The sequence below is a fragment of the Vigna unguiculata genome, chromosome 11, assembly GCF_037176805.1.
Source record: "Vigna unguiculata cultivar grain cowpea cultivar isolate G323 ecotype 2 chromosome 11, ASM3717680v1, whole genome shotgun sequence".
In the NCBI taxonomy this organism is placed as follows: Eukaryota; Viridiplantae; Streptophyta; class Magnoliopsida; order Fabales; family Fabaceae; genus Vigna; species Vigna unguiculata.
Genome location: NC_140802.1, coordinates 29,041,443 through 29,062,139, shown reverse-complemented (window position 1 = coordinate 29,062,139; position 20,697 = coordinate 29,041,443). Strand labels below are relative to the sequence as shown.

The following is a 20,697-nucleotide window of genomic DNA, read 5'->3' as shown; positions in this document are numbered from 1 at the left end:
AATTTCACTTGTATGTTTGTAATATTTTTTACATTTATCACACAATATAAATTTCTTGTCACATATGTGAGAATCAAGTCTCAATAATCTAATAAAAATATCAATCTTACCTTTTGGAAACATTTAAAATATCAAGTTGTTATCATTGTGTTGAACTAATACCAAATATTTCTGATACTCACATGAATTTGATAGAGCATGAGACTCACTACCATTCTTCTCCACCATAATCTCTCACAATTTTTCAAAACAATTGTTTTAATTTTACTTAGGATTTTCCCAGGCTCTTGATACGATTATATTGATGTCTTCTTTATTCATACGGTCATCACACTACAAAAAAAATAATTTTTACTAGAGGTTATTTATGGCATTTTCGGGGGTTTTAACCCATGTTAAAGGATTTTCTGGTGGTTTATATTTCCCCTAGAAAAACCAGCGTTGTTAACGGATTACCGGCGGTTTTGAAACCCCTGGTATTTACCGGTGGTTTCAAACCCCTGGTATTTACCGGTGGTTTCAAACCCCTGGTAATTACCGGCGATTTTAAATTCCTTGGTAATTACCGACGGTTTCAAAACCCTTGGTAATTACCGGCGGTTTCAAAACCCCTGATAATTATTGGCAATATCAAACCCCTGGTAATCCCTGGCATTTATCTGAGGTTTTAAAACCCTAGTAATTAACAACGGTTTTAGAACCCTTGGTATTGATATTGTATACTGTATAATAGTACTGAAAGTTAATTTTTTACCCCTACAATGCAATTCATTATTTATTGATGTTTTTACTTTTCAAATTCCCTTAATTTTATTTATTATACTTTTTGAGTGCATATAATTCATAAAACATATGATATGAAAAAATTCTAACATTTAGATATTTGTTTATAACTAGATATAACATTCATAAAAATAAGGAACTTAGTCTATAAGTTCAAAGTAAATAATAAAGTTTAAATTAGTGAAATATTACAATATCTTTGTTATACTTGTTATAAAGTCAAATAAAATGAAAGTCTAATAATACAAACTGCCTACATTTTACAACATGCCTAACAATAATACAAACTTAAATCAAACTCAAAATCGTCAACAATGAAACATATTATATCATGTTCATATTACATCATATAACATATTACATTATGGGTGGTGTGTACATCCGAACTATTACTCTTGATTGATGTTTTCTTCATCTTCAAGTGGTTTTTAAAAAATAAGACAAACACATGTGTTAGTATCAGGTAATATGTGAAGTCAATAAGTAACATACCGGAAAAGAAAATCTATAAAAACCACATTTGATTAGACAAGATTTTTTGATGATGAGTTGTTGATCAATAAATTCGTTGACAGATTTTCAAAACAGTATGGGATGAAATGAAGAAGGAATTCCGTGGTAGATTATTGCAAGATTATAACAGGTTCAAGAGAAACAATACTAAGAAGATTTTTGTCTAAACTTAGTGTTCTATCTTTGTAATTCTGATTAACTGTCATGAATCTCTGTAAAGGAAAAAGAGTGATTCAGACTTCTCTAACTAGCTTTCTACATTTTCAGTCTGCACTTTGTACATGGATGGATTATTTTTTTCAAAGACTTTCAAATTCTGTTTTTTTTCTTCTATGGAATAAGTAAATATGGTAACTATGCCCTTTCAGTAATAATTGTAAAATAAAATGATCATATCAATTTATGATTGAACAGTTGTAAGATATGATTTGTTTAGTGTTAATGCTATTTTGGTTTAATGCACCAATATGTCTATTTGACCCTTAATCTTCTACAATTTTCTTAATTAGACCTCTAAAATTAGTTTATAATAGTTTGAAACCCAAAAAGATTACAATTTATGAAAGTTTGGATTATTTTAAAAATCATGTTACAAAGTTCCAGAAAGATCAAGTATTCAATCAGGTTACAATTTAAGAACCTAATTAAAAAAAACTCAAATTACTTTATTGAATTGAATTTCTGTTCTCATTTCTTATTTTAACAAATAAGAATACGACTTTTTTTGTTAGAACAACTTAAGATTTCAAATGATCTGAAATACTTATTAAGTGATAGTCCTTAAGATTTTGTTTTCCTCAAGTCATTATGAATCAATTAGATTGTTTTCTTGACATATGTTTTTTCTTGAATGACTTCACAAAAAGGTTTTTAAAAGATTATTCAACTCTCTTCAGACTAGTTTATAATTTCAATAGAAGTAGTAGGTCACTAGTTTGAGATTTTTTTCGCAAAGTATGATAAAAAAAATACTGATTGATGTATATAAATGCTAATAAGCACTAGACTTTCATTGATTTAATATATATAACAACTTTAGACTATGTCCTATTCTTCTTTAAATTTTTCTTAAAAGTTCTACTACAATAAATGATTACGCACCAAATATTCATAATGTCATTTTTATCTACAAGTACATAAAGACACTCCTAAATATACCTTTTAACTTTCTCCAATGACTAAGCCTTCTGGTTTATTATTTTTGGCTACAAGTAGATAAAAATTGCAATAATAGATACAACTCTCAAAGAAAATATACGAGGGAGAAAAAATTAGAATCAAACTTCAAATAGTAAAAGATACACAGTAATTTGGAGAGTTATACTATAAGGCATAGAAAAATAAACACTAAAAATTTAGTCAACGAAAAAAACTTATGATTGTAGTGGACACGGATATTTTATATGAATTAAAAAAAATATATGAATATTAGTATTTTTAATATAAGAATATGAACACATTTAATATAAGAAAAACTTAGGGGTCAAGAGAATCTTCTGAGTCAAATGACATTAACCAAAAGGAGAATTGTTTCAGTATATGCCAGGGAAGGAGAAATTATGTATAAGGCTTTCCAAGCTAGAACTGGAAACTGAAGTTGCTTATTTGCAATCCAAAATTTCTTATTTGGCACTGAAGAATACTGAAAATGTTGTAAGAAATCTCCAGGATGACATCAGAAGAATGGAAGGATTGAATGAGGCATAAGAAGTTGAATTGAAAAGAAAGGAGGAAAGCATGCAGAAAAAAATGGAAAGAAGCTTAAGAGGAGTGCTGCTTTCTGAAAGTAGTTAACTTAGAATTCAAGCTACAAATGAAAAATTGATTGAAGAATCTAAAACTCTTCAAACAACAAATGATAAGTTAAGAATGCGAAATATGGACTTGCATGGCCAATGCACAGTATTAGATTCTAAACTGGGGGAATCACATATTGCATTTTCTGATATATTGAAGCTAGTTCTAGAATTGGAATACAAAATTACTTCAATGCAGGAAGAAATAGCTTTGAAAGAAAAAACCATTAATGTAGATCTAGAGTCCATTATTGAGGAAAGCAGAAAGCAAGAAGAAAGGTTCATTATTTTCCCTGTATGTAGTCAACATGCACAAAACAAAATGAAATCCATAAACTTGTATACCAAATTTGAATGGAAGTATAAGGAATATTACTTTTATCAACTCACCATTACAGAATTTCTAGTTTCACAACTTTTTACAGAAAATAAATTTCATTAATCCAACTGTTGACTTAAGAATTTTTATTCAAATTGTAAAGTTTCATATAATTTTATAGTCATTTGGTATATCATTAATTAGCTTCATTTTATGCATGGTTTATTTTTTAAATATCATTGAAGGAAATTTTCACTTACCTCTTCTAAAAATACATGTTTAAAAATTAAAGAAATTTATTAAAAAAAGTAATCACAGTTTCTCTTATAATTAAATATGATCTATAAGATTACATAATATACATACAAACTATGGCATAGCAGTAGTAATCACAGCATACGACTTTCCCAAAGAAAATATAGATACAATGTATGAATGTTGTACTGTATGCCCCATTTGGCCATCGGCCATGCCCAGTCCTCCGGTCCATCGAACAAGACTGGGAGGGCTCGTATATAACACATCCACCGGTCAAACGGCCCCACGGATGAACTATATAGAACCATCGGTCAATCGGTCTCGCAAATGAACCACTTACTATCTCGTAAGGGACCATCGGTCGATCGGCCCTACGTATGAACCACGTATTATACCGTAAGGGACCATCGGTCGATCGGCCCTACGTACGAATTACGCATTACTCCGCAAAGGACCATCGGTCGTTCGGTCCCACACGAACAGCACCGTAACTTATAAAGGACAATCGTTTGATCGGCCACCAGGTCGATCGCGCACCAACCCATAAGGCTCCATCGGTCGATCAGTCTCCTAAGTGATTCGTGTAGCGTCTTATATATGACCCTCGGTCGATCAGTTATAAAGATTAATTATTCACTTGTTAAAATCAAGAACATAACCAGCCTAGTCAAGCGGCCATCGGTCGAACGACCAAAGGACACCAGTCAATTGGGTTAATTAACGTTAAACAAGTCAGTAATCTTGATTAGAGGATCATTGGGTCGTGATTAAGGAACCCTAATCACAGGCCCACACCAGAAACTATAAATAGGGCCCAAAGGTAGGTTGGTGAGGATCTTAAATTCGCATTTATTATTGCAGTTACACTTATACACCGATCAATTCATCTACTGACTTAAGCATTAGAGCCTTTTAGACAGGTACCCCGATCGCCTGTTCAACTGATCGAGCGAGGAAGCAGATTTCTTGGAGAAGTTATTGCAGCTGTGAGAAGAGGAGATTTCAAGAAAAGGAATAAGATCGAAGAGGTTCTTAGTAGGCTCTTGGTCCCTACACCCGAAACAAATGTCTTTTTTCTAACACAAATATTCTTCTAAATCCAACTAACAGTGATCTGAATCCAGCTTTTCTTCACATACAATTGTTCCTTTAACAATAGCCTATGCTAGTAATCAGATCAATTCATCATGAAAATGAAAATTGTGCAGCTCATTTAATTATATGTATTATCTTGATGGGTCTAAGAGAAGGGTTGAGTTAAGATAATGAATATGAATAATACTAAATTATTAAATTATCGTAGGTGAGGTTGTCTTAACTATGTGTGATATGTTGGGAAATAAATGTTGAGAAACAGCAAAGAGAACTTGAATGTGAAGAAAGCAGACAGAGAGAAAAAATTGAAGGACAAAACATGATATTTGAGTAACAGAGGACTTAAGGAGATGTGGAGTGATTTGGGGATGAAAACAAGTTGGTATCTGTTTAGGGATCATGTAGGCCTTAGGGTTAGGATAAGCTGAGATTTGGAAGGTGGGGACAAATGATTCCCTAACCACAACAACTAGAGATTAGTGACTAATTTCTTCAATAATTATTTTTTGTTTGCAATTAGTGCTTCTACCTCTTCCTTTAATCTTTGACTTCTTTCATACCTTTCTTGGAATGTAATTGGAAATCATATGATTCTTACCTCTCTGAATGTAATTAGTGTTTCACCTTCACTTTCCCTTTTTTCTTTGCCCCAACCTTCTGCTCCAAGTTTCGCTATTGCCAACCAAATCCCAAATTTTATCTTTTCTCTTTCAATCTATCATCAATCAATATTTCGTAAAACAATTTTTATCACAAAATTATGTCAGTTATCACATGCATGGATATTTTATTTTTCAATCACTCACATTTAATTTTCGGTTGTGTCTTCTTCTTTGGTGAATATGATTGGAAGTAGATGGTAAAGAGTTAGTAGCATAGGTAAAAGTTGGTTTCAAGTAGGGAGATAAGAAGATTGGGAAATTATTTATTATCATATATATCATCCGACTTTTCCCTCTTTTATCCCACAGTCCTTCCAATTCTACTCCCACTCTACTCTCGGCTACACGTTCAACAACAATACCAACAAAATATTATAATTTAATTTGTAATATTAAAATAGGGAGCATTAGAATTTGATGAATGTGTGTGAAAAATTACAATCTCCAGTTTAGAATGCTACGTCCAAATAAACAGAAAAACATAGGGTTACCTTTTGAAGGTGGAAACATCCAATGAAATATAACCTCAGTTCTGTCTCAAAGGAACTCAATGCAAGAGCTAAAACAGTCGATCACTTCCGAGAGGAGCAACAATTAGAATTGTACCACTCCATATTTTGCCATTGTAGCACAACTACTCTTAAAATTAGAAATTGCTTCATTCACCAATTACTCCATTTCACCTGAAATTGAACCATAAATGTTATGACAACTATGAACACGCAAAGCATGAAGAAACCACAATCAATCAAACCCGCAACGGAGATGCAAAGCCACTGAACGAGCAACGGAGATGCACTATAGATTTCAGAAAATGCAGCACCTATAATTGGATTCCTTAACAAAAACAAACATCAAAGATTTCAAAGTTAGAATTTAACAACAAATCAATAAAATTTGAAAACCTAAAGAAAAGAAAGGGAAAACCATTACCATTTGGAAGCAAAGTGAAAATTCAAATGAAATCGTGAGCTGCAACGCGGATGAAAATGGTTTTACTGAGATTGTGATTGAGAACGAGATTGAGATTGAGAGTGAGCTACAATTGTAGAACGAAAGCAAGGTGAAGTTTGAGGAAAGTGGGTTTGGATGAGTTTTTCGAAGGTTGATATTATGTCTGTTTTGTCAAACATACAAACAAAGTGGTAAAAATGGTTTTTGAAAAAAAAAATATATAAAAAGGATCCGTAAAAAAAGACGTGGAGGGAAGAAAAGTTTTCCTGGGATTCTTCATAAAACCTTACCATAGGTTCAAAAAACCTCCACTATATGTATAAATTATTGGAGGTTTGATAACCTCTATTAATAAATCTCCGTTAAAATCAATCTTTTTTTAGTGTCAATACAAATACATATATTACAAAATTTTGTTACATAATTAAGAACAAAAAAAATATCATCAAATAATGTTCATAAATATCACTACCATTATGTCTATAAATAAATTAAAAAATATATACCTTCTGATCAATAATAAAATAAAATAAATAATAATAATAATAATAATAATAATAATAATAATAATAATAATAATAATATCTCAGGACATATGTTATTTACGTATAAACTATTTGATAAACATCTTTAGTTAGATAATTCAACTCTTTATAATTAATTTTTTTTTAATAAAGTAACCAATTAAAAAAATTATTTTAAAATGATTAAATAATTTTCTTTTTCATGAATAATCGTCACATAATATGTTAATAATATATATATATATATATATATATATATTGAATTGTATTTATTTTAATATTTTTAATATATTTTATACAAAACTACACATGCTTTTAAAATTATATTATTTTAATGTAATAAACTATAAATACTTATTTCGAAAAAGCATGTATTTTTACCTGTTTAATACTTTTTAATATTATTTTTCCAAAAGTATACTTTTTTTAAAAAAAATTATATTATTTTAATATAGTAAAGTTGTAAATTCACATTTATACGATGATAGATATAAGTAAGTATAATTTATACAGTTACTTTTTAATATATTTAAAAAAATACAGTTTAATTGTAACTTTTATAAAAGAATAAAAATTACTTTATTTATTAACTTTGTGAAAAATGTTTGTTAAAAAATCAATTTTGTAGTTTTAATTCATATAACTTTGAGCCTTTCTTTCTTGTCTCATCTTCCCTACTGATTTTCTTCTTTATAAATTTGTTATCTACTTCTTCACACCCATTTTGTCTTTTTTTTTTCTCTATCTTATATTTTGAAAAGAAAACATTTCGAAGAATTAATTCTGTCTCATTTTTCATATTATCACGAAACAGTTTCCTGCATTTTGTAAATAAATAAACAATGGTTTTATTTCATTTCACGAGAACATCATTTATACAAGAAGGTGGTAAATAAGAATAAGAAAGAAACACACTGTCAGTTTATTATTATTATTATTATTCAATCTTCACAAATAAATATCAAACATGATCCCAACCTTGAACCAAAGAGCAGCAAGTTCAGTAGTTCTTAACTCAAAGCATAGGAAACAAAGAAAAGAAAAATGAAAAATATAAAAGAATTGTATGAAAAAGAAAAAAGAAATGAAATGAATACTGAAGCACACTCATAAATTGTTAGAAAGATAAAAGCATGATGAGTGAAGCCATGAAGGGTCCAACAGAAGCAGCAAGAGGGAGAAAGGGTGAAGCAGCAGCATTGGGAGGTGGAGGTTCAGTGACAGGGCTTGGTGTTTGGTTTGTGTCTGAAGTTGGAGACTGACCCTCTTGCCCAGTAGTTGGTGGTGGTGATGAAGATGATGATTGTGGTGAAGGTGGAGATGCATTGCTGTTTTTGTTCCTTTCAGCAAGCACAATCACTGTTAACTTCTCATTTTTCAGGCAATTGTCTTTGCTTCCACTTATGAAAAAGTGAGGCCCTGATTGGTTAAGCTTGAACACTGTGTGGCCATCAGAGAATTTTGCATAAGCTGAATCGGTGTTGCAGCTCTCATAGTCTTCCCTCTTTACGTACAGCACCGAGTCTTGCCCAGATTGGTAGTTGAACACTGCAATAACCAGATTTTAAAAGTTAAATACCTCCAATTTAAGAGTTTTTTTTTTATCGTTAGTAATTTATTAGTGGGGTATTTGAAATAATAACCACGCTCACTATCTCTTCCAAACCTTTCGAGTTAACTTTATAATTTTCAAGTGGAGTAAAACTCATAATTTCTCTCAATTTCTTTTTAATTTTATTATGAAACCATCTTATCACTGCTCCTAAATTATGAGTGTTGATGGTGAGATTTTGAATTGATAGAAATATATAATTATACTCCAGGCTTTAAATCTTTGAAGTTGTGACAACAATACTTCTGAGAATGTGTGAAAATTGATTTTTGCAACGTATATCAGATTACGAAAGTTCTACATATATCAAAAAGGTTAAAGAACTGTCGAATTTATGCAAAAATATGTATCCAAAACTTGTTGCAAAAATCTCAATATTAGGAGAAAAGAAGAAGGAATTTCTTATGCAAAAGAAAAATTAAGAAAGGTCTTCTCTTAATTTAGGTTTCATAGCCAATATTTGATTTAATAACCAAATATCATTGATCAGTCGTTATGGAGGAAAATAGTATATATAATGTATGATGAAGGAATATATAATGTTGGAAAGCCTGACAAATAAAGAAAGTTATGTTTCTGTAATGTATTGAAAGGATAAAATAGTCCTAAAAATATATACTTTATGACAATCTATACTTATACTTTATAAGGAGATGAAAAACAAGAAAGAACTTAAATAAGTATCTTTCTTAAATAGAATATGGTGAGACATTTTTTTTGAGTTGTCGTTTCTATTAAATATATTTATTATTTGTGATAAAAAAATCATCATATCAATGATAGATTAAGAATATAAGAATGATTTGATTAACCCATATAGAAACACAGAATGAATGAAAGCTTACCAAGAGAGTCTCCAACTTGAAAACGGCTCTTCTCTGCCCATTGATTGAAAGGATTGAAAGTGGGATCATTTGGAACAGTCCAACCCTTTTGGCCACCAACTACAAAATCATAGGAAGCACCCTTTTGAAGCATCAGCAGAAGACAAACCCACCCAACAATGTTAGACCTAAAGATGAATGTGGCCATTGGAAGATCACAAATTAATGCCAGAAAAGTTGTTTAGAGGGATGACTCATATTGAAACATGATGAGGCTTTATGTAGCTGTGGCTTCCATGGAACTGTGGCAGGGAAGCTATTACAACTTTCATTATTCTCCCTTCTCTTAGGGTTTACTTTGATTCTCATGCAAACCACAAGGTTTTAGAATCTTATTCTCAAAACTTCCTATGTGCCTTTGTGCTTTTCTTTGCTGCTATCAAGAATATTCATGTCTTGTGACAATGGGCTAAACCAGCTATTTGTATTTATTCCATATTTTTAAGGCATTTTAATAATACTTAACAACGAATAAAGTATTTAATTTAAAAAATATAAGTATGTTGATGATTCATATAATTTTGTTATTTTGAAAATATTTACTATATGTTATTTTAATTTGAATTCACATGATAATAATTATATTATTTTTATATTTTTAAGAAATTTTATATATTTTTCGACATACATATATATTACAGTATTTTGTTTTTCTTTTTTATAATTTTGTACATATATAGTGACATACACACTTCAGTTTTATGTGAAGCTTTTTGTGTGGTTGTGTTCCGAATATGTGATAGATTAACACTGTGCAAGCATTTTTGTTTTCTCTTTGGCTTCTCTATATATCACTTTTACTCTTTAGCCTTATCTCCTTTATGATCTAATATCCTCGTTGCGTTGGTAAATTTTGTCAACTTTTTCAGCAATGAATTTCACTGTGTGCATTGCAGTTAAAGATATCATTTCAGTCACTAATGAAAAAGACTTTGCATATATCGGATGCTTCAAAAGTTTGTATAAAAGATACACAACTTTTGTGGAAACATATAGAAATAATATTTGTTGAGCAAAGAAGAAAACATACTAGAAAAACATGGGACCTCTTCATTACAAGAAAACTATTAAATAATAACCAATTTTAGTCACAAAATATTGTTGCTCATTATCGTGACCTATTTAAATACTAATTTATCAAATAAAAAATTATTGATTACTAAAATAATCATTATTATGAATAAAAAATTACAATTGATCACTAAATTTGTCACTAATTAATTAAAAACTAATTTTTTTGGTAATCAAAACCTTGGTAGCTGTAATACCACATTTAATTTATAACCCTAATTAAAGAGGCATAACACAAAAATATAATAGCACGATCCTGGAGTATAAACCTCACTCCATACCGTTGTTCAAACGGAGACAAAAGAGAAACTAGGCATACCATGATGCCAAATAAAGAGTGAAACAAGAGGTTGACAAAAAAGCAAATAAATCCCAAGATAAGACAATACATGGGCCTTAGTCCTAAAAGAAAACTAGAGTCCATCCCAGAGATGCTAAGCAGCGGAATCATCCCTTTTCTGTTGACCTCGAGTACCTCTCGCATCTGCTCACATCAATAAATTGATGATCATCGCAAAAGGAGAAGGACCACACACAAAGTAATCAAACAAGCAAAAGGATAAGCTAGAGTAGAAAATAGTTAATCATACTATTACAAGCAATTTCCACAGTCCAAGAATGCATAAGCCAACCAATCATGTTATGACTTGCAAACAATACACTAAGACTCAGACTCGACTCATCCAGATACATATAATTTAGTCGGATTCGGCGAATGCTTGCACTTGTGGTGGATTTCCCTACTCTACCGAGCTGCTCACCCCCGAGCTAAATGTTACAATGTCTCAGCCTCCACACAAGGTTAGCCTTTAATGGGTTTCAGGCCTTCTGCTACTCTCACCATAGGAGTCAGATCGCTCTATGTGAGGCTAGCCGACTCCTTAGAGTGTTAGGATGCAACCTTACCTTGAATCCTTACTAAATTATATAGATGGGGCACCACCATGAACTCTCACTAATAGGGGTCATGGAATTACGTCCCAACCAACTGAGGCACCACCGTGAGGTCTCACCTAGAGGCTCATGGAATTACGCCCTAACCACATATCAATCAAGTTTAACCATCCAATATGTACTGGCCATGCATATGAATCTCATGCCAACATTTAAAACCAACCTTCAATCATTTTCCATTCCAAAACCATGCCAAAATTCATCATCTTTAGCACATGAATCATTCCATACATACATCATACTCAAATCATGTTAAACTCATAAGCCACAAACCATAATTCATCTTGCTCATACAAAATCACTCAATTCATGCTTTAAAATGTATAATCAGTCCAAACATATGACCAACATCCCCCAAACAAAGAAATCACAGAACAAACGCACTCCTCGCCCAGCTCCTCGCTCAGGTAGAAGGGTCTCGCTCAGGCGAGAGAGTCCTCTAGCTCAGGCAAGCTCCTTTCGCCTAAGCGAGGGCTTGAAAAGGGAAATAATGGTTTTCTGTGCTCTCTCGCTTAGGCGAGTCCTCCTCGCCTGAGCGAGATTGTGCCTCGCTCAAAACAGAGACTCGTCGCTCAAGCGACAGCTCGCGCAGAAAAACCAGAGCGATCTCCTATTAGTCTGGCCTAGGCGAGACGTGCTCGCTTGGGCGAGAAAACCAGTGCTCACCATTGTTCTCTCGTGCACAACCCCACGAACAAGATCCAAACAGCTCAATAATGCATTTCACAAGTTCACAACAACACACAAGACATACCATGGTGAAATAACAGTGACTCAAGCAGAAAAACGTAATAACAGAATGAACCCTAGCTTCCCTTATCTGAAAATAAGCTAGCGGAATACTCCGATATGCACACAGTGAGCACAGTCCTAAGGGTAGGCCAAAGAGCTGAAAAAAACGGTGAAACAGAACAGGAACAGGGTTACTAGGAAACCCTAACTGGGATTTACAAAAAACGGGACTGGAGGAGAATTAGTATGAGCTAAGGAGCAACTTACGTGACTTAGAGAACGAGGCTGAGCTACTTTGAAGATGGCGGGGATCCAAACCCTATCAGAGGTTTTGTGGAAAGAAAATTAGAGAGTTAGGACACTGATTTTTCAGAGTGAGCTACAAATGAGGGACATTGGCTGCTTTAGGGGTCTTGGCATCTTATGGGTCAACCTTTAGACCCAACAATGTGGCAGCCCTTAAACATTAGGGTACTAAAAATAGAAGTGGGTCTTACAGTAGCTAATTCATAAACTAACTCTTTTGATAACCAAAACCTTGGTAATAAATTTTAGAAACTAATTATATTTTTTTATTCATAATAGTGATTATTTTAGTAACAAACAATTTTTTATTTTGTAAATTAATATGTAAATTGGTCATTATAGTGACCAATATTTTTTTATCACTAAAATTAGTTGTTAATGGAGAATTTTTTTGTAGTGGTATGCTTTGATGTATAAAACAAGCTATAGAATTAACATATTATCCTAAGCAAATTTGAGCCCACATTGGTTCATCAAATAATATTAGATAAATAAAATTATTGGATTACAATTTTGTGAAAATTCAACTAAACAAGTTATGTTTTAGTATTTATAAACATTTAAGTATATTTTAAACTTTAAATTCTATATTTAGTATGGTATTTTTTATATTAATAATAAATTATAAAAAAAAATCTCATAAGATACGTGAACCTGGATGAGGACTAATTTGAAGGACTGATATGAAAAACGTAGACATAAAAATAAAATAACTTAAAAAAGTAATGAGAGGATAGATATATAGAAAAATAGAAAGAAAATGATTTGTGTAAATTTACGCATTAAACGGTGAATGTTAGAGATTGTGAGGTTGTGAATGATTTTTGACAAGGTATTGGGAGAGTTTCCTTCATGAAACACAATCACCATTGTTAACCCCACAAAACCACAAATGCTAAAAAAGAATAAAATTTTTTGAAAAAATTTTGTAGTATTTGGCTTTAGAACTTGCCCATTGAACCTTGGTTGGATCCCCTTTGAATTCTTCGTTGAAGATTAATTTCTTGGGTTTGCCATATCATTTCAAAGGGGTCCAACTCCTGGTTAGGAATCATTATCATTGTTTTTGTATTAATTTTTTTCCAAGAACACTTCTGATTTTTGGGATGTGGAGAGATCCTGGAGCTCCCGCTGATTCGTTTTATGAAACTCGTCCAGAATGCACTGATGTTCCAAAGTCTAAATTTAGGATCAAGGTATATATATCTTCTTTTCTCTTTCATTTCATCGTTCAAACAAATTTATGTTACTCTTATCTAACCAATGTTTTCAATAACTGTGTCAATGCATTTGTTATTTAAGAATGTTTTTTACTTTTTCTGTTGATTCTAATCCTTTGAGCCATTATTTGTATTATTATATTATAAAAATTATACGCTTTTACTTAAGAAGTAATTAATGAATTTATTTTGCATTAACATCATGTGTTTTTAATTAAGCTTCTTGTAATGTGATTCAGGCTGGCAAAACATTAAGTGCAAGAAAATGGCATGCTGCATTTTCTCCAGAAGGCTATCTAGATATAGGCAAGACTTTAAGTCGAATCCACCGAGGGGTAATTCAAATTTTTTTTCTTTCACATTTTCTTTTATTGTGTTTAGGGTTCAATGATTTAAAATCACTTTCATACTTTTCTTTTTAATCAAGGGATTTAAAATGTAATTTGTTTATATATATACAACTTAATATATGTAATAAGGAATCTCAAAAACATAACATTATTAAAATTTTAAAACCAGGGAATCCATCCATCAATTAGGGGAGAAGTTTGGGAATTTCTACTTGGTTGCTATGATCCCAAGAGTACATTTCAGGAAAGAGATGAAATAAGACAGCGTCGAAGGTAAACATTCTTAGTTTCAAGATACCTTTTTAGTTACAAAATTTACATGAACCATGCAAAGCATTTTAACTGTCTTTACCACTTAAAAATAAAATGGATTAATGATTATAACAAGAATATATACTCCCACCTCCACTATGTATAAACAAGAATTATTATACAATTTAAGAATTTTTTTTTTCTGAATTTAGTGGTTGTTTAACTTTTATAATTATGTTTGCAGGGATCTTTATAATACATGGAAAGAAGAATGTCGTATATTGTTTCCTCTTGTAGGAAGTGGTAGATTTATCACAGCACCTGCAGTTGCTGAAGATGGTACACCATGTTTAGATCCAATGGTTTTGTTAGAAAATAATCCAGAGAATGGACCAGTTGTTCTTCAAGATGTTACTCCTCCATCTTACTTAGAAAAGATTACAGACAAGAGAATAATTCAATGGATGTTAACACTCCATCAAATAGGTTTGTGAATTTTTTTGTTTTTTGTTTTTCAATTAATGGATTGCATTATGCTGGTACGATTACGATGAAAATGATCCTAATTCTTGCACAAACACATGTTTCAGGTCTTGATGTTGTTCGCACTGACAGAACATTAGTATTTTATGAAAAGAAGGAAAACTTGTCAAAACTATGGGACATTCTCTCTGTTTATGCTAAAATTGATTCAGATGTTGGCTATGGTCAAGGTGAGTTTTTAAATTTTAATCTTAAATACTTCGTATTACCACATTTGGATTTTGACCAACATAGAATACATCATTACTTTTTTAGATCTTATTTGCCTTAACATAAAGGATAATTCCATGTAACTTTAACACCCACAACCTTAATAAACAAAGACATATGAACAAACCATCACTTTAATATTAGTGTTGGTAATAAGCACCTCGTTTTTTTTTTTCTGATAAAAAAATACCTTGGTTTATTTGACTACAATGTTTTGAAATAACATAAAAAGTATCGGGTGATTATGGATTAATTTTTTTAAAACTCAATTTAGATTCAATCCAGATCAAATAAAATAGACTGAATTTAAAATATAGATCAATTTTAACTAGATCACATTGATTTGAATTTTTTTCAATCCAATTAAAATTGGATTAAATTTAGATTAAATCCACTTTGTAAATTAGATTAACTCTACGCGAGATTAACTCAACTCAATTTGACATGGTCTCAATCTTATGTAGGCACAATGTATTGGCGTAACATAAACTCAACTTGACTTAATCTGATCTAGTATAATCCATTTCAATCCAACTTGAGCTCGACTCAATATGAATTTGGCCTAACCTAATCTTGAATGAGCTCAACCCAACCTATACCTAAGACAATTTGGCTAAACGTGGAGCTAGGCTGATCAATTTGACGTGAGATAAACTCATTTTAACTTAACATATCCTAACTCAATGTGGACCTGATATCTTGGCCACACAAGCCCAATTCAACATGGTCATATTTAGCCTAATTCATATTGGTCTCACCTAGTCCAAACTTAACTTGAATTTGGTCGAACTTAACTTGACATAGGTCTGAGCCAAGCCCAACAAGGAACTGTGGCGACTTAACTCAATGTCGGCTCAACCTAAATATAGTTAAATGTATTGAACTTAAAATCAAAAAAATATGAATTTGAATTTGAGACAAATCTATTTAAATAGATTCAAAGAAATATGATTTTAGATAATTTATTTAAAAAATTGATTTTTTTTCACTCTTAAAAAATACTTGTATTTCATAATAACCCTTATTCACTTTGAACTTAGCCGGTAGTTATTATAAATCCTTTAGTTTTGTATTTTCTCATTCAACTTAATATAGAGAAAAATAGTCATTAACCTTCACCTTATTGCTTACAATTTTAGTTCTTAGTTTAGACAAAGTATAAATACCTTGACGAAATGAGGACCTTATTATTGATTCATAAATAAAGTTTGAACACAAGTTATAGTGTGTTTGTATATTATTCACTTTTTGAGTTAAAGATTCTTGCTTGAAAACTTCCCAAAGATGTAATTTATTTTTTAGTTTACAACTATCATAGGTTTTTAGCATAGTTGAAATAATAGCCAAATCGGTGTCCGGCCAAATGATGTAAGACCTAAATCACAACTAGAAAGAGATGTTTTAGTGAGGTATGTTTTTACTTAGATGAGAGTGTTATATGTTTTTACTTTAAATTAGTGTTTGCCCTTCAAATCATAGTAGTCTCTTTTCTTTATAGAAAACAATAAAAAAAATATATTCTTTTTTGTTTATGGGTATACTCTCAACCAAATCTGACTCATAGAAAGGGAAAAAAAGTAGGCGATAAGATTTTAGCGAAAAAAAAGGTGTGAAAATAAATTCTTAATAATTTAAAGTATAGTGTTCATTGTAATGTACAAAACAAAGGTTTGTTTGATTTGAGAGATGTCTTTTTCTTCTTATTTTTATAGATAACTAAAACATTCCTTAGTTTATTTATTTAATAATAGTATAGATGAAAAAAGATAAAAAAAATATAATTATTCTTGAAACCAAAAGAAGCTCTAAATGTAACACCATAGCTCAATTAATGTAATTTTTACTTTTTGGTTACAATTTTTTGCAGGAATGAGTGACCTGTGCTCTCCTATGATAATACTTCTTAATGATGAAGCTGATGCTTTTTGGTGCTTTGAACGTTTGATGCGTAGATTGGTAAACTCTAATCCTATTTATTACAAAACTGATTAATTTAATGCCCTCTATTACATGTTGCAAAATAAATTGACTAACCAAGATTTGGATATTTAGAATCATATATATGAAATTAGAATAGGTTTAAAGAATAATGAAGTACTAAGATTCCATGTGATAAGTTAAACATTAATTAAGGTACAATTATAATTATATTCAACAATGTATTTATTTCTTACAATCGACACTGTTCATTTTCTTAAGCGAGGAAACTTTAGATGCACTGCTAACTCTGTTGGGGTCGAGACACAATTAAGTAATTTAGCAACAATCACTCAAGTAATTGATCCAAAACTTCATCAACATATAGGTATTTTCCTTCTTTCTATTTTTATTTATGAAGCACAAAATCTAATCATATAAACAACGTAAATATATATTAAATTGGATATTTTGTAAATATCTTGTTTCCACAACATTCACAAAAGTAACATTTATTTTTTTATAAATTGGAGTACAGAACAAATTGGTGGAGGTGACTATCTATTTGCTTTTCGGATGATAATGGTTTTATTTCGACGAGAATTCTCCTTCTGTGACTCACTGTACCTTTGGGAGGTTTGTTTTTTTTTTTTTTATTTATAATTTTCATTAGAAAATGATAACCCTATAACAAGAGCAAGATCCTAACCATGTGATAAAAATATTTAAGATTCTGAATTGTTTTATATAAAATAAACAATGATTGTTTTTTTTGAATGACACAGATGATGTGGGCTCTGGAATACGATCCTGACTTGTTCTGGTTGTACGAGGAGGCTGATGACAAATCTGAGGACTATAAAGGAAGAATGAAGTCATTACGTCATTATGGAAAATATGAGAGAGAAAATATGAAAAATGGGGCAAAGAGTGGAGAAGATCCTCCATTCCCCATATCTGTTTTTCTTGTTGCTAGTGTCTTGAAGGAAAAAAGTGCAATATTACTCCAACAAGCTAAAGGTTTGGATGATGTTGTCAAGGTAAAAACTTCTTTACCTTAACATTAAATTTAATTTTCATAAATATAGTTACTAATTTCTCTTTTACTTCCTAATTTATTTTCTCAGATATTGAATGATACCAATGGAAATCTTGATGCCAAGAAAGCTTGTATGGCTGCACTAAAACTTCACAAGAAGTATTTGAAAAAGGTATTGTAAAACTTTTCTTTTTTATATCTTCCACAGTTTATCCTGTGTTTACATTTTCATGTTTTCATCTAATATAATACTATTTGAAAACAATTTGCATTAAGAAAATTTATTAACACATTGATCTATTCCTTAACTTAGCTACATGAATATATAACAGTATGAAGTTCTCAATTGGAACTAAATTATTTGTAATTGAAGTGATAAGATACACAACATACCTTATGTGTTTTTTCAATTTTGTCATGCTTAAAGTTAAACCTATTATTTTTGTTTTCTAACATGTTCTTAATGTATCACTGATATATATATCATCCATATCATTATAAACTCCTATTCATTTTACTCCTTTTATGCTGATCTATATTTGAAAAAAGAAAAATGAATTATATAACTTTTTGTTTAATTATCTTCGTTTATGGGAATAAGAACTAAAAAAAATGTCATGTTAATGATAATCATATTTTCTTTGTATAGTGGAAACTAAATATCGAGTCCATGCTCATAAATTGATGCATCATATCACCAGAAAATGATTATTTTAAGAAAATCATTGATATATATTATTACAACAAATAAGGAGTATATAGGTCTACGATATTTATTATTATTATTATAATAATAATTTTGTCGTAGAATTGTGTGACATATAGTGCTTATATTGTGCTATAGCTTGTTTTAAAAAAAATCTTTTTGTTTTTATTATACTTTTCTTTAGTTATCCACTTAATTATATACACAAAAATTGTGAGTTTTTGCAGGCTAAGAATCCCTAACATAATATAGCTCGCAATATTTGGTTTTCCACTCACCAAGTGATGTGTTGCTCAACCCTTGTTTAGAAGACAACTTTGATTCTTCTAAAAAGATTGAATTATACTTTATTACAGCATTGACAGAAGGGTTCCAACCATTTGTATCATGAAACACAATTGTTGTATGTTAATTTTATTTTTGGTATGTATAACCATTTTTTTTTTCATATTTGTAATGTGTTGTACGCAGTAAAAGATGCGAAAAAATATACAAAAAATAATTATATGCACGAGAAAAGTTAATTTAGAATTTCTGCCATCAATATTGTAAAGTGATATTTAATTTTACTTATGCAAAGTTCTCGATTGGATTCAACAATACCATAAAAAAGAGTTGATAAAGCAAACTAAATTAAGAAATGTCCAAAAGGCATAATCTTGGTTAAGAGACAAAAACGTATTAATATGGATTAATATTAGTGTATGTTTGAGCACAAATAGATTTTTATTTATTTATTTATTTGAGTTATAAGCTTGTTGCACTCAGGACTGGCTCAAGTGTAAAATAAGTAAAGTTACTTGTTTTAGGCTTCCAGCAAAAGAAGATCTCAAAATAAATTTATTGCTATTAATATTTCTCTATTAATTAATTAATTATAAAATTATTTTTAAGAAAACAAGCCTCAAAAAACTATTTTTGTACTAATATACATTTATTAATTTTATTATAAAATTATGTTTGAGATAAAAAAAAGTCTCAAAAGAATATTTTATTACTAATATAGTTCTATTATTAATTATAAGTTTATGTTTGAAAATAAAATTTAATTAAATTATTATTAGTGTATGTTAATTTTTATTGGTATTAAAAATGATAATTAATGAGTTAAAATTGTATTTAATAAATTATAATTTTGTTTACGAAGAGAATAATTAGTTATTTTCATTCTCTTATAATTCTATTTTTCTCTTTTATCGTTTCATCTCTTTGTGACTTTCTTCTCTTCTAAAAGTCATTTTTAGGGTTTTGACAGACTACATTCCTTCAATCTCATATTGTCTATGTGAACCAATTTTCATTCTCATTTATGGTTAGTATGTTTTTTCTTTCTAATTGTGTTGTTGTACTTTTTATTCTATTTTGGATTTGTACTAAAATTAGAAATATGTCTTTTGTCCAATTTTGTTTTTTGGTACTTTTTGATTTACGAGTTTCAAAATGTTTTTGCGTAAATTTTGACGAAGCACTAAATTTTTTCTACAAAACTATTAATTAGATTAAGGGTTAGTCTTTTGGTGGATAATAGATTAATTGGATCATAATTCAAAGTAGGTTTTTTGTAAAAAGATAATTCAATTTTAGAGAAAAAGAGACTTACTATCGATTGAGAAGAACCTAAGTTTTTGTGGAAAACCGTATTAGACGCACAAAGAAACAATTCGATTAAAACATTGAGAATGAAATTGTAAAATCTCTTCAAGAATCGTTTAAAATAGAAATTACCACACTTCAAAGTAGATTTGAACAATTTAAAATATGTGAAGATATTTTTTATTTTTTATAGTGTCAAAAAATTAAAGTCACTAGTAGGGACGGACCTTAGTGTCCCTATAGGGGGCATGCCCCTGCCCCCTTCCCTTCCTCGATTTTTTTTCTACGTAAGTAATATATATATATATATATATATATATATATATATATATATATATATATATATATATATATATATATTCAATTTTAATGGATTTGATATTTGAAATATTTTCATATATTTC

The 20,697-nt window shown here is 30.2% G+C and overlaps 2 protein-coding genes and 1 long non-coding RNA gene across 3 annotated transcripts; 1 reads left to right on the top strand and 2 right to left on the bottom strand.

The window, feature by feature from the left end:
- Window positions 1–1,098: 1,098 nt before the first annotated feature.
- Window positions 1,099–6,551, bottom strand: LOC114168215 (uncharacterized). The gene is made up of 4 exons (XR_003600641.2): window positions 6,360–6,551; window positions 6,181–6,263; window positions 5,918–6,109; window positions 1,099–1,198 (listed from the first exon to the last, which is right to left on the bottom strand). It is a non-coding gene; the product is annotated as an uncharacterized LOC114168215 (long non-coding RNA).
- A 1,274-nt stretch (window positions 6,552–7,825) lies between these two features.
- On the bottom strand, window positions 7,826–9,614 carry LOC114168841 (early nodulin-like protein 9). Its single transcript, XM_028053804.2, has 2 exons — window positions 9,362–9,614; window positions 7,826–8,452 (listed from the first exon to the last, which is right to left on the bottom strand). Exons 1-2 carry the CDS (start codon window positions 9,546–9,548, stop codon window positions 8,022–8,024), a joined length of 618 nt encoding a protein of 205 aa, XP_027909605.2. The 5' UTR covers window positions 9,549–9,614; the 3' UTR covers window positions 7,826–8,021.
- A 3,741-nt stretch (window positions 9,615–13,355) lies between these two features.
- On the top strand, window positions 13,356–19,148 carry LOC114170547 (rab GTPase-activating protein 22-like). The gene is made up of 11 exons (XM_028056050.2): window positions 13,356–13,659; window positions 13,923–14,018; window positions 14,203–14,306; window positions 14,530–14,771; window positions 14,876–14,998; window positions 16,906–16,994; window positions 17,238–17,343; window positions 17,494–17,591; window positions 17,741–17,995; window positions 18,083–18,166; window positions 18,928–19,148. The coding sequence occupies exons 1-11, from the start codon at window positions 13,570–13,572 to the stop codon at window positions 18,940–18,942; spliced, it is 1,302 nt and encodes a 433-aa protein (XP_027911851.1). The 5' UTR covers window positions 13,356–13,569; the 3' UTR covers window positions 18,943–19,148.
- Window positions 19,149–20,697: the final 1,549 nt, after the last annotated feature.

Coding starts and splice junctions, on each gene's coding strand:
- LOC114168841 (XM_028053804.2), bottom strand. CDS start 9,548: ATGGCCACATTCATCTTTAGGTCTAACATTGTTGGGTGGGTTTGTCTT. Junction 8,453..9,361: donor TCAAGTTGGAGACTCTCTTG/GTAAGCTTTCAT, acceptor TGGTTATTGCAG/TGTTCAACTACCAATCTGGG.
- LOC114170547 (XM_028056050.2), top strand. CDS start 13,570: ATGTGGAGAGATCCTGGAGCTCCCGCTGATTCGTTTTATGAAACTCGT. Junction 14,307..14,529: donor GAAATAAGACAGCGTCGAAG/GTAAACATTCTT, acceptor TTATGTTTGCAG/GGATCTTTATAATACATGGA. Junction 14,772..14,875: donor GTTAACACTCCATCAAATAG/GTTTGTGAATTT, acceptor CACATGTTTCAG/GTCTTGATGTTGTTCGCACT.